The sequence below is a fragment of the Ovis aries genome, chromosome 4 (assembly GCF_016772045.2).
Source record: "Ovis aries strain OAR_USU_Benz2616 breed Rambouillet chromosome 4, ARS-UI_Ramb_v3.0, whole genome shotgun sequence".
NCBI lineage: Eukaryota > Metazoa > Chordata > Mammalia > Artiodactyla > Bovidae > Ovis > Ovis aries.
The window spans coordinates 65,951,190-65,964,376 of record NC_056057.1 but is presented as its reverse complement, the minus strand read 5'-3'; the positions used below and the strand labels follow the sequence as shown (position 1 = coordinate 65,964,376).

The window sequence follows — 13,187 nt, the reverse complement described above, 5'->3', positions numbered from 1 at the left end:
TTTTAAAATAACTGAAGAAAACCAAAAATACTCAACTATCTCATTAGACTTTAATATACTTATACTTCTAAGCACCATGAATGTTAAAAAATCACTGTAGGGTCTCTTTGTGATCTAGTGACAGAAGAGTATACAATAATTTAAGTATCTTCTCCAAAGACCTAATTGTTCCCAATAACATTCAATATTTACATCTATTATAGCACTTACCATATTTTATTGTAATTTTTTTTCACAGTCACACCTAACAATCCCAAGCCTTCCCAGGTGGCATTAGTGGTAAAGAATCCATGCAATGCAGGAGATGTGGGTTCAATCCCTGGGTCAGGAAGGTCCCCTGGAGTAGAAAATGGCAACCAACTCCAGAATTCTTGCCTGGACAGAGCATTCCACGGACAGAACAACCTGGAGCGCTACAGTCCATAAGGTAATAGAATCGGACACAACTGAGTGACTGAGCAAGCAGGCATGTCTACAAGCCTGTGTACCTCTTCACAGAGGTTATTTCACATATATGTTCATATTTCCAGTATTTTTAAGTATATATCAATAGCAAATATTAAGTAAACTTTTGTTAAAATGGGAAATTATTGCAAAGTACTATGCATGTAACTATCAATCTAATATCAACTAACAAGAAGAGAGACAAGTTTGGCTCAAGTTAATTGCTCACAGAAATGTCTAGAATTATGAAATATGTACATCAATCAGACAGAGTCAGAACCAGAACTTCCACTAAAAGAGCTAAACAGAGCTAGGATTAATAACAAATTAACAAAAACCTTCACACTAATGAGGGTTTCGTTATCTGGTGACCTTAAAACTCCAACTCCTGGCCATCTTGACCAAAGTATTTCCACTGTTCAGTCATATGAAAATGGAACAATAGTCCATGGAGGTCCCTCAGGTGTGTGGATATGTCTTTCCTTGCACTTCTGCCTGGATTTATGCTGAACAGTCACAGTTCCCCTCACACACTGAAATACAGTGAGTGTGTGTTCTTGTGTGTGTGTGTTGGAAGCTCTTCTAACATAGATTTAACTTACTACATCATCCCTCGTAACAGTTTTTTTATTTAGGAGTAGCCCAGAAATATTAGATTATCTCTAAGTATGTGATTACTTTATGCATGGTCTGGCATGCTTTCTCAAAGATATAAACTCCTCATAGCCAGACCTGACACCCTGAAGCTGTAGCTGTGCTGAAAACGACCTGACGAGAATCTCACAGGGAAGCAGGCTCCCCGTGTCATCCTCTCTAGCTGTCAAATTGCCATTTCACCACTTCAGCAAATCTCTTGAAATGATTGGCCTTCATGGACAAGACCCATTCATAAAGCCAAAGGATGGTTTCCCTTAATTGTGTTGATTTAAAGCTCAATCCAATAAGGCTTTCCGTGCAGGGAGAAGTTTACCTCCTACCTACAGGTGCCCTTGCTAACCCAGTAAAGAGTACTTGTAACACCACCCTTTTGATTGAAATTCTGCTCTTGAAAGAGGTGAATACATTTTCCTTAACACTAAATGTGAGACTCAGTAGAATCACTATCCTCAAAATATCCTTCTTGTGGGCTACTAAGATCTGCCTAGCATTTTATGAAAAATGTAAAGAAAGATGTCTACCTCAGTTGGGTTATAGTTGGATAATGGTGACTTTGCAAGCTAGTGGATTTTTTTTCTTATCATTGCTTTTGAAGGTAAATAAATACATGAGTGAAACGAAATTAAACTTAGCAAGAAAACTTTAAACAAAGGTAGATGATCTGTGTATCTTAGGCTGTCTTTCCCCTCTTGTTCAAAGCAAACCTATAAGATTTAAAGCTTTTTAATGTAACATTTGAGCCATTTCATTTTCCTACATGAAGCCACCAACTTTACTTGATTCATTATTAACTGAAGCCAAATAACTACATTTAGAATTCAACTAACCAGCTGAATCCACACTAGTATGCCTGTCCCTAACATGAAAAATCCAGTCCATCCTAAAGGAAATCAGTCCTGAATATTCATTGGAAGGACTGATGTTGAAGCTGAGACTCCAATACTTTGGCCACCTGATGGGAAGAACTGACTCATTTGAAAAGACCCTTATGCTGGGAAAGATTGAAGGTGGGAGGAGAAGGGGACAACAGAGGATGAGGTGGTTGGAAGGCATCACTGACTCAATGGACATGAGTTTGAGTAAACTCCAGGGGTTGGTGATGGACAGGGAGGTCTGGCATGCTATAGTCATGGGGTCGCAGAGTCAGACATGACTGAGTGACTGAACTGAACTGAAATGAACATGAAAAAGGAATCACAGCTATTCCCAGTCTAAATGAATCAACCAAGAGACAGCATATATTCAAACACACCAGCATCAGAGAGGGGTATCAAGATATGTTTAAAACTGTGTACCATTCATCAAATTAGGTATCCATAGACTCCCAATTTACAGATATCTGGAAAAGGTCTCAAGCAAGATCATTCTGCAAAAGGTTGAAGGTTTGATACATGAAAATGGCCTCAAATTCATTAACACCTTTTCATCAAGAGATATAATCTATGTCCCCTTCTCTCAGCTCTGGATGGGTTGTGCAATGCCTTAACCAATAAGATACAGCAGAAGTGACACTGAGCCAGTTTCAGGGAGACAGCATCTTCCACTCTTTATCTCTTGGAACACAGGGCCTAAGAAGCCAGCTAAGAGTTCAACTCCCCTGAGATCACCTTGCATAGAAGCTCAAGCTCATGGAGACATTTTGGAGGATGAAAACCATGTGCAGAGAGAGAAGAAATGAGGAGCACCAAAGCTCCCCTGTGCAAATGAAGACTCAATCTTGGAAGTGGATCCTATATCCCCAGCAGCCCTGGATGACACCAGGTGCATCAGATCCAAGACACCCAGACAAGCCCTTCCTGAATTCCTGACCTACAAAATCATGAGCAAAGTAAAACCTTTGTTCTAATCCATAAGTGGTGATAGATTAGCAGACATGGATCTATTTCATATGAGGACAGGTACATGATTAAAACAGAGAAGGCAACGGCACCCCACTCCAGTACTCTTGCCTGGAAAATCCCATGGACAGAGGAGCCTGGAAGACTGCAGTCCATGGGGTCACTGAGGGTCGGACACAACTGAGCGACTTCACTTTCACTTTTCACTTTCATGCATTGGAGAAGGAAATGGCAACCCACTCCAGTGTTCTTGCCTGGAGAATCCCAAGGATGGGGGAGCCCGGTGAGCTGCTGTCTACAGGGTTGCACAGAGTCAGACACGACTGAAGCGACTTAGCAGCAGCAGCAACAGCATGTGATTAAAAACAGAAGAGCTCAAACCACGCCTCCATTAATTTGCACTTCACTTCAACAAAGCTAATAAGCTAAAATCAGTCTTTTCTTTACATTGACATCAAAATGCAACAGTGTTCATGTGAGATATGCAAAAATATGCTTTCCTCAAAAGTTGACATAGTAATTTGAAGCCTGACAGGTTTGAGCGGGTCTCCTGTAAAACTCCCTCTTACCTGTCTATTTATCTCCCCTTAAAATAAAATTGAGGCAACACTGAAACATCTTATACCCCTAGTTAACTACATGTAAAAATGATAAATTACCTTTTACTACTGATGACTATTATGCCCTCTAATCTGAGTGATTAATTTACACCATTCTTAGTGGTTCAAATGCAATCACTACTATGAGCCTGATGAATCTGAACAAGACAGAATTATTGGCCATCTTTATAAGCTTACTATATTTAGAGAAGTACAGCAACCCTCTAGGAAGCTTTAAAGTTTTAGTTCATTTTCTCTCAATGAGTGTGAACCTCCTCACTGCATATCAAATAATCACACCACTACTTTGGATTACTGACTTTATTTAGAAACCATAGGACATAGTAGCCTCTACTATGAGATGAGACTCTCTAGCAAAGGTCCTATCAAAGGCATCACCTGAAGGTAACACTATTTTTAAAAGACTTTTAACTTTTTATGTATTTTCTTTTTTTGGCTGCACTGGGTCTTCATTGCCATATGCAGGCTTTCTCTAATTGCAGCAAGTGGGGGCTACTCTCCAGTCATGGTGCGTGGGCTTAGTTGCTCTGCAACATGTGAGATCTTCCAGGACCAGGGATCAAACCTATGTCCCCTGCACTGGCAAGTGGATTCTTAACCATTGACCCACCAAAGAAGCCCTGAAAGTACCATTGTTGAAACCTACTGGAAGATTTTAATTGCAACAGTAATTTTTTTATCTCATGTAACCTGTTTAAAGTCACAATACCAAAGTCAATTAATGAAAAGCAGACACTAGCCTTTTAGACTGAGCCGTAGGCTTCTATTGCTTGGCCAACAAAAGACCTAAGCGGCTCTATTTCTATGGAATGTGCTTTCCAAACTCTTCGCAATAAAACAGAGTAATGGAGGATGATGACAGATGATATTTTACTTTAAATTACCCTCTTTATGGTTAAATCAAAAGACCGCCCTTAAAGGAATCTGTATCTATGTTGTGAGCTCAATAGCATTTTGTCAGCAAATCAGCCTAGGAGAATCCAAAACCTGAACATGCATTTGAAGACCTTTCTGTGCTCCCATCCATAAACCGTGACACACTCGCCCTCAGTTCAGCCCCACTCTGGTCAAGGTTTAGTAAAATCACTGGACAGTTCAGCAGTAATGAGTTTTTAAGCAACTGGACCCACTCTTATTTGAAGGTATACACTTACTGTGCCACACCAAATGCCTGCAATCAGTTTTTAATTACAGCAACAGCAGCAACTAGAAGATAAAGCAGGCAACTCACTGAGAAGGAACCAAGACTCTTTATTACAATGAATGTCCATCATGAGCTTGACTTGTGAAGAACTGTGACACAGAGGAGTCAACCAACCAGCTCTCCTTTCTCAGAGCAACGCTCTTACCTCTGGGACGTTTTCTTATATTTCCTCCTGTGGGAAAAGAAGCATAAATACAGATCAGAAGAGAGTCTGCTGCAGGTGGTAGGTGAGAAAAAGCTTCAGTGGGGATGGACACAGGGGTGAACACTGTAGAAAGCTCTCTCTGTGAGCCTGGTGGATCTCAAAGCCCACTTAAAAGTTCTGTGTTACAGAATGTTGTGCTTGAATGCACAGAACCACAGTCTTCACAGTTACACATAGCATCCCCAGAGGATGTTCCGCCCTTTCCCCTCTGAGGGCACTGTAGCATCTTGGTTGAGATCAGACCTTAAAGACAGCAAAAACCAGGTTCAAATCTCAGCCCTTCAGCAGGTTCATGGGGTTGTTTAGGAATAAATGGGCAGACGCTTGCAAAGCATGTCTTACACCTGGCATATTAAGTGGTCAATAACTAGCTATTTGTACTGTCATTATTGTTACTATTATTCCCATCAGCTTGTAATGAAGTCTCTTTAAAGATTTGCCTTTTAAAATATAAATGTGTAATCATGCAGCTAGACCATAAGATCAGACATTAGGTCTTCACAGAAGGAAGGAATGAGGGAGGGGTCAATGGGAATGTCTAAAAGCAAAAGCCGTGAGAGGAGCATCAGGAACTTGCTACTCACTGGCTCAGCTGTGAGCTCGGTCCCCAGAAAAACAAGTCCCAGGAAGCACAGTGGCTGGAGGTCTACTCCACCTCTCCTATTTACTTTCCTCATTTAGCCAGGGGCAAATCTTTTGGGCATGGGGCTTCTCAATCTATCAGAGGAAAGTTACATCTGCCCTGTCTCTCTTACCTGGGTCATTGTGGCATTCAAGGAGGAAATGGCCATAAAAGCTTATTTTCCAACGTATCCTGATGTTTTTCATGTTTGTGTCAACTTTTGTAGATTTCAAAGACCCTCAAAAGAGTTTTAGAAGACTCTTTACTGGAGGGGATTAGAGGAAAAGAAGTGGTGAGAGAGGAAAATGCACCTCCCAGGAGCATCTCCAGGAAGGGCAATGCTTCCCAGTTGTCCCTGGTTCCACATCAACATTCCCATTACAGTCACTGCACCAGGAAGCCAAGCCACTAATTTGCTAATAGAACTGTAAGTTGCACATGCTTTTTTTTTTTTTTAAGGCACAGACGTGTCAAATTCAGAATCCCTACAACCTATGACACTTTGTTCAAATGAAAACATACATGACAATGTGACATGTTAAATGAAGTAAGCCATGTATGGCACCAAACCCATAGTGTGATCTTGACCTGATATGTACAAAGAAAACACACCAGAGTAATAAGCATGAGCCCAGGGTAGTAGGTGAGTGAATCACTACTTTTATTTTTACTTGCATTAATTTTCTATATTTTCTATTTAAATGAGCACTTCTATTTTCAATGAGCATTAAATGAGGTTGCAATTAGAAAAAAAAATGTACAAAATATTCACATACCTATATACACATAGTCACATATACAGATATACATATCTTTAGGATGAACACACAGAAATATTTACATGTTTGAATTATAATGTATAGGTACGAAAGAAGGTTAACCAACAGATGACCTAATGAGTTAGGGCTTGGGGTATACAGTAAACTACCTGTATTCCGATCTTGGCTGTGACACTCAGCTCTACAGTGTTGGACCATATATTTGACCCCTCTGAGCTTCAGTTTCTTCATCTGTAAAACGGGAATAATCAGAGCACCTCTCTCAAGACCTTACAGTAAGAAATAAAGATCACCCACCTAAATTTCAGCTCCCCAAAGGCAGGTTTTTTATATGCCTCTCCACTGTATCCCTGGAGAAGGAAATGGCACCCCACTCTAGTACTCCTGCCTAGAAAATCCCATGGATGGAGGAGCCTGGTGGGCTGCAGTCCATGGGGTCGCTGGGAGTCGGACACAACTGAGCAACTTCACTTTCACTTTTCACTTTCATGCATTGGAGAGGGAAATGGCAACCCACTCCAGTGTTCTGGAGAATCCCAGGGATGGGGGAGCCTGGTGGGCTGCCGTCTATGGGGTCACACAGAGTTGGACACAACTGAAGCGATTTAGCAGCAACAGCAGCAGCCACTGTATCCCATTGCTTAAAACAATGTTTTGCACTCCTTCCAAAAACTGTGGTGGATGTGCACTGACCATCCTAGACACCCCTCTCCAGCAGTGACACTCACACTCACCAGGCAGTAACAAGGGCAGAGGTTTCATCTACAGGCACAGAGCACAGTGACCCATGGGTGTGACCCATGCCCTGGAACCTCGTTAGAACTGCTGTCTAACAAACTGAGATAAGGAGTGTTTGGCAAGCCTGGAAAATAACCCACTGAAAGTGTGCAAGGACCAAAGGTAAGGGGGCAATCAGACCAGATGGATGCCCCTGGTTCCCACCCAGAAACTCAACTAGTTCTATCAACAAAGGGCATCTTCAGAGGCCAGAAGAAGACAACCTTTGCTACTGGCTTCCACAGAACTCTCCCAGCATCTGCCAAGGACCACATACCAGCACCACTGAGAACCCTGAGAGCATCAAAATGGACAAAAATAAGAAAAGCTGCCATTTTCAGCAACTACTAGTAGCAAACACTTAACATATATCACTGCTGCTGCTGCTGCTGCCAGGCAGCAGGCAGGAACACTGGAGTGGGTTGCCATTTCCTTCTCCAATGCATGAAAGTGAAAAGTGAAAGTGAAGTCACTTAGTCTTGTCCAATTCTTAGCGACCCCATGGACTGCAGCCTTCCAGGTTCCTCCATCCATGAGATTTTCCAGGCAAGAGTACTGGAGTGGGGTGCCATTGTCTTCTCCAACATATATTACTAATCCTCATAATAACCCTGCTAAGATCCACTCTGTGAAAGAATCTGAATTCTAAAAAAGGAAATTAAGACATGTTACCAAAAGTGTTACTTTGTTCTAACAACCAAGACTGAGAAGTGGCTCAGGAAGTTTTGTCAGAGAGGTAGTTTTGATGGACTGGGGCAGGGGTTGGGGCTGGGAGGACAGAGTTTGACAAGGAGAAATATGTAAGAACATGGGGCAAGCAGGTGAGGAGGGTATGCTTGGTGGCCTCAAACCAGCTCAGCTCAGCCAGATTCAAAAGCAGATAGCAGGTTCTAGGTCTAAAAAGTGCTCAAAACAAAGCTAATCAAGAAAAATAATAAAATGTATACATTTAAAAAAAGAGGACACCAGAGAGAAGGGGGGGTCATCTCTTACATCACCCTGTGGAAAGGTGATAGGGCTCTGGAATGTGATAAACCTGGTTCCAAACCCAAGTTCTCCTCCTCTAACTGAGACTCAGACAAGCTCAACACTAGAGTAAGCTTTAGCTTCCACATCCCTAAAATGGGAGGAATGAGCTCAGAGAACATAGTGTATTGAATTACCTGGCACCAGGCATGCCATGTAAGGGCCATTCTAAAAGGTTTAGGACCCTTTTTTCAGTTTCTTGAGCCTAGGGGTCCTGTCATAGGGCTCACTGTGTCTATCCCAAGGGTGTGCACATCAACCAGCACATGTTGGCACACAACAAATGTCTGCTGGCAAAATAAATATATCATTTGTAGCTGTCACCCACAACTACCGAAATATGGGTTGTGCCTTTGGTAGACCCAAAAAAAGAGAGACCAAAAATCTGATTTTCAGTCCAACTCACCTCCCTGACACTCACTCCCCACCTTCGTCAATGCATTCCTGAACTCACACATTCTAAAGTTCTCCCTTCCCATCTTGTCCCATTTAGACAGACAGCTCCCTCATCAAAGGAGACCCAACCCAAACAGTGTCCTCTTACACTGGAGCTGAAAGGTCACACAGGAGAAAATACAGATCTTTGGAAATTGCTCTACTCAAGATCCTACTCACTGATCATCTTGACTCAGCAAGATGGTAAGGCCCGGGTCCTATGCTTTCAGCTGAGATATCACTTCCTCCTGAAAACCTTCTAGGGCCTCCCACACGGAATCATCCCTTTTGTGTATTCCATGGTGACTGAGCTCATCTGTTACAGTGATGGCAAGATCAAGGGCTTGTCCAGTATCTGCTAATGGTTCTCTCTTGCCTAACATGGTGCTTAACAAATGACAAGTGCTCAATACACTGTTGCTGTGTGAATGAGTGGATTTATCAAGACACTAACCAAAATGCTTTCTTTCTACTCATTTTTCTTCTGTTCAGTGATAATTCACTATAAGCAGTGAGGACATCTACCACAGACATGGTTTTCTACCCACAGGAGAAATGCAATGAGAGAAAGCCTGGGAGAGGACAGTGGTGGGATGCTCACAATTGTTGAACACCTCCTCTGTTCCTTGTCTGTTACCTAAATTAACTCACTTTGACCTCCGACAGACCTTAGGAGGTTAATGTCACTTTATAGTTGATGGAAGGGATGCCCAATGGCTCAGCAGGTAAAGAATCTGCCTGAAATGCAGGCGATACTGGAGATGCAGGTTCAATCCCTGGGTCAGGAAGATCCCCTAGAGAAGGAAATGGTAACTGACTCCAGTATTCATGCCTGGGAAATCCCAGGGACAGGAGACTGAAGGGCTACAGTCCAAAGTGTCGCAAAGAGTCGGACATGACAGAGCAACTAGGCATACACACATACTTGATGGAAATGAGGATCAGAGAGTTTAAGTGACTTGACTAAGGATACAGAATCCTGAACCGATTGAGACAGAAAGCAAACTCTGAAACCCTCCAAGAAAACTGAGGAAATTAGTCAAATAAGTCAAAAGATGCCTGGAGGAAACTTAGACACTAGACAAAAACAAACAAAGCCAACAATAGAAATGTACTGGGCTCTTTCCATCCAAATGCAGGAAATGAGCTGGATTAAAAACTAGTTTATTCTTGGCCTTTTGTTTTTAAGAACTTCAACAGAATTTGCCCCTGAAAGACAAAGGAAATGTTTTTAAATGTTTTGTTTTGGTTTCTCAAACTTATTCTAAATTTATAATTTTTGAAAAATTAATACATCAGAAGTCCCAAGATTCACGTAGCTAGACTAAGCTGATTCAGACCATAGATAATGACCAAGCTGCTGTGCTCTGGAATCTGGACAGAGTAGGGGATGGAGAGAGCACAGCCCTACACCGAGGCAAAAGGCAGGACATCTTCATGAGGCCAGACTGAGGAAACTGCATCCATGAAAATCTGGACCACTTTGCAAGCTCTGTTCCCTGGAATGTACTCTGCCTTACTCACATGCACACATACATGGCATTGGTTGTTTGTTTACTCATTTGTTTAAGGAGAGGCATTATGGCATAGTGCTTGAGAGCACTTACCTAAGCTAAACCCCTTCTCCGACTTACTGTCTAATAAGCTATGTGACCTTTGGCAACTTACATCACTTTCACAACCACCAGTCTCCTTATCTGTTAGATCTGGGCTACAGTAACGTGCACTTCACAGGCTGATGTGAGAGATGAATGTAGCAGTGGATGTAAAACACTGAGCACAGTGCCAGGCATCCGGTAAAGGTTCAAGTGCAAGTCAGCTGCTGTATTTAGAATAACAATATCACATAACTAAGAATGATATAATTTCATAGGTTTCCAAATTTTGTTTGCAAAAAGAAAAGTCTTTCACTGATTAGAAAATTTTAAGTAAAAAAAAGTTTAAGATTGTTTCTAAAGTAGAAAAACTGAATACCCAATTCTCCACGTTTTAGAACACCTGGGCCACAAAGAAAGCAAGTGCTGATCTCAGTCCTACTAAGGGCAGAAGGAACTAAATCCCTGTCCAGCTCTCTCTGTTCGCCCATGCCTATGGGAGCCTGCAGGCTCTTCACTCTGACACCCATCCAGCAGTGGTCCCTGTTAGCCTAGCAGAACCACACGCTTTCCTCTAATGTCAAAGCTGGATTATTGCTCAGAAAGAAAGGGAAAGAAAAAAAAAAAAGGAAAAAAGCTAGGTATTTAGGAACTAGACACTATGATAATCCTTAGAAATATCTAAAATTATCTTTTAAGAAAAAACCCTTTTTATTGATATTTCCCTAAAGGCTAAAGCCCAGTGAGTTGCTTACACACTCCCTAAGCATCCTCTAGAAGTTACAACTAAGCACAGAAATATCATGCTATTAACTAGAATCAATGATGGACCATATCCATTCACCTGCTAGGCAAAGTAAAAGACTCCTGGTCTTCACTGAAAAATCAATATTTGATTAAGTCGGGAATGTTGCTATGGAACTGTGGATTGCCTAAGAAGTATCAAATAGTGTGTACATGTTATGTGTACAAGCACGTGTACAGAACAGGGGAAGTGATGAGCTCCCCTGGAAGCCTTCAGTCCCTTTACGTCCAGCTAAGCACATTCTGACAAGTGGCTACCGAGGCAACAGCAACATCGAAAATCAAAGAGCACTGACCCCCAATATTTAAAAAGTTTCCTTAAAGCTGTCCATGATTGTATCATCTAGACCCTTAACTTCTAGACCTTGAACTTCATTTTACCTCTCTTGGCCCCAGTCAGAGAGAGAAGGGATGAAACTAGGCCAACTTAAGGAGTGGTTCCAGCCACAGTAAACACAGTAAAGTAAAGCCAAGAGCGGAATAGACTCAGCAAGGAAATAACAAGAAACAACGGAGTGGGGAGAGCGAGGATGCTTTTAAAGAGCTTTGTTTGCTTTTTGGTAGATAGGAGTTTCCAAAATACTGGACACACCTACAGCCACACGTAAGTTTCACACACTTCAAAGTCAAACAGAGGACCTGGGAATCCTTCCTGATCGCCTGGGTGAGTGAGAGCCAATTAAGCATTGAGGTTAAATCATGAAGTGCCTGGCAGTCTCACTTTTTTAAAGTGAGTATCTCTGAGTAAGAGCCATATGGTTACTGCAATAATGAGGTTTATAAATAGGCTTAATATCCAAACAATCTGGCTTAGAAAAACCAAAACTTGTGCTTAGGCTCCAGGTTGACAGCAAGATACCTCCCAGTTGAACACAAGAAGGTTTTCTGGTCTGGGAAATGGAGTACCCAACAACTCCACGTGCATGGTGAGAATTCCAGTTCTGCCCGAAACCTTCTCTGGGGTTTCTGGGCAATAATGACTCATACTGCTCCAGATCCCATCCGATTCCATTTCCATCCTTCCTTACTGAGATCACTACTGCTACTGATGCACAGACAGCTTTGGAAATTTTGGTTCTCAGGCCTCAGTTCCCTCAAGGGAGAGGAGATTGGGGGACAGAGTCAGAGAAAAAAAAAAGCACACAGCAAGACTCAGGGAATTAAATACACATTCTCACAAGTTCAGGTCACATGTGGCTCATTCATGTGAAAGTGGACTGAGATAAAATGCCACAAATGCCCGTGAAATAAGCAAGGACCTGAATGATCATCTGATCCTCTGGTTTTGTTTTTTAGTGGCATATGGGGTACAGACTGAACAGAACTGAATATCCCCAGAAAATTCCACTGAATCTGTCTTAAACCATTTGTACAGACTACTTTAGATGTTGCTGAAAATGGAAGGCCCTCATACATTTCTTCACATTTCTACCAGTGATTTCATATTCCATGATACCCATGTTAAAACCTAGATTTGCAAAGCTATATATATTAATTGCTTAATGGATTTTCCCATTTTTAATTTTTTAATGTAAGTTTATTTTGATCTTCCTTGTTGCTTTATTACTTTGTAAAATTTTATTTATTTATTTATGGCCACACCACTCAGCACATGGGACCTTAGTTCCCCAACCAGGGATTGAACTCCCACCCCCTGCGGTGGAAGCACAGAATCCTAACCACTGGACCACCAACGAAGTCCTCCCATATTTTTAACAAGTAAATACCAATGGGGGGGGAATATATGTATATATACATATATATATATATATATATATATACATACATACATATATATATAGCAATCTCCTGGCACATTCAAGCAGACTATTTGAGGGGAGAAGGAGAAAAAGATACTAGAGAAAGTGAGTTTTTCTTCTCTTACTCGCTCAAATATTTAACTGATAAGCTACAGAATGAAAAACCATGTGGGCAACGATTCTCTTTTCCTACTCTGCCAAAGATCCAAGGCAGAACCAAAAATAATGAAATGACATAAACTCACTTTCACCTGGAATAACCCAACAATTAGGAAAGATTTGTTTCTGCTTCAATTTTCTAAAGAATTTTTCTGCCAGATTGTCTACTGGGGAAAATTCTCCTATAGATTCATACTCTTTCATTTAGGGCTCTTAGAAAATTAAGATCATGTTTGGGGACAGCAACTCCCAAAGTATAGAA

At 41.5% G+C, this 13,187-nt stretch overlaps 1 protein-coding gene across 11 annotated transcripts in view; it reads right to left on the bottom strand.

Moving 5' to 3' along the window:
* Positions 1 to 13,187, bottom strand: part of PDE1C (phosphodiesterase 1C) — a 531,506-nt gene that overhangs the window by 299,218 nt on the left and 219,101 nt on the right. For 5 of the 11 annotated variants that reach the window (XM_042249220.1, XM_015095313.3, XM_042249222.1 and 2 more), the window contains exon 3: positions 4,909 to 4,935. The exons of the other annotated variants lie outside the window; for them this stretch is intronic. In XM_042249220.1, coding sequence (XP_042105154.1) covers positions 4,909 to 4,935 — 27 coding nt within the window. The remainder of the gene's footprint in view (positions 1 to 4,908; positions 4,936 to 13,187) is intronic. 11 annotated transcript variants of the gene reach the window in all.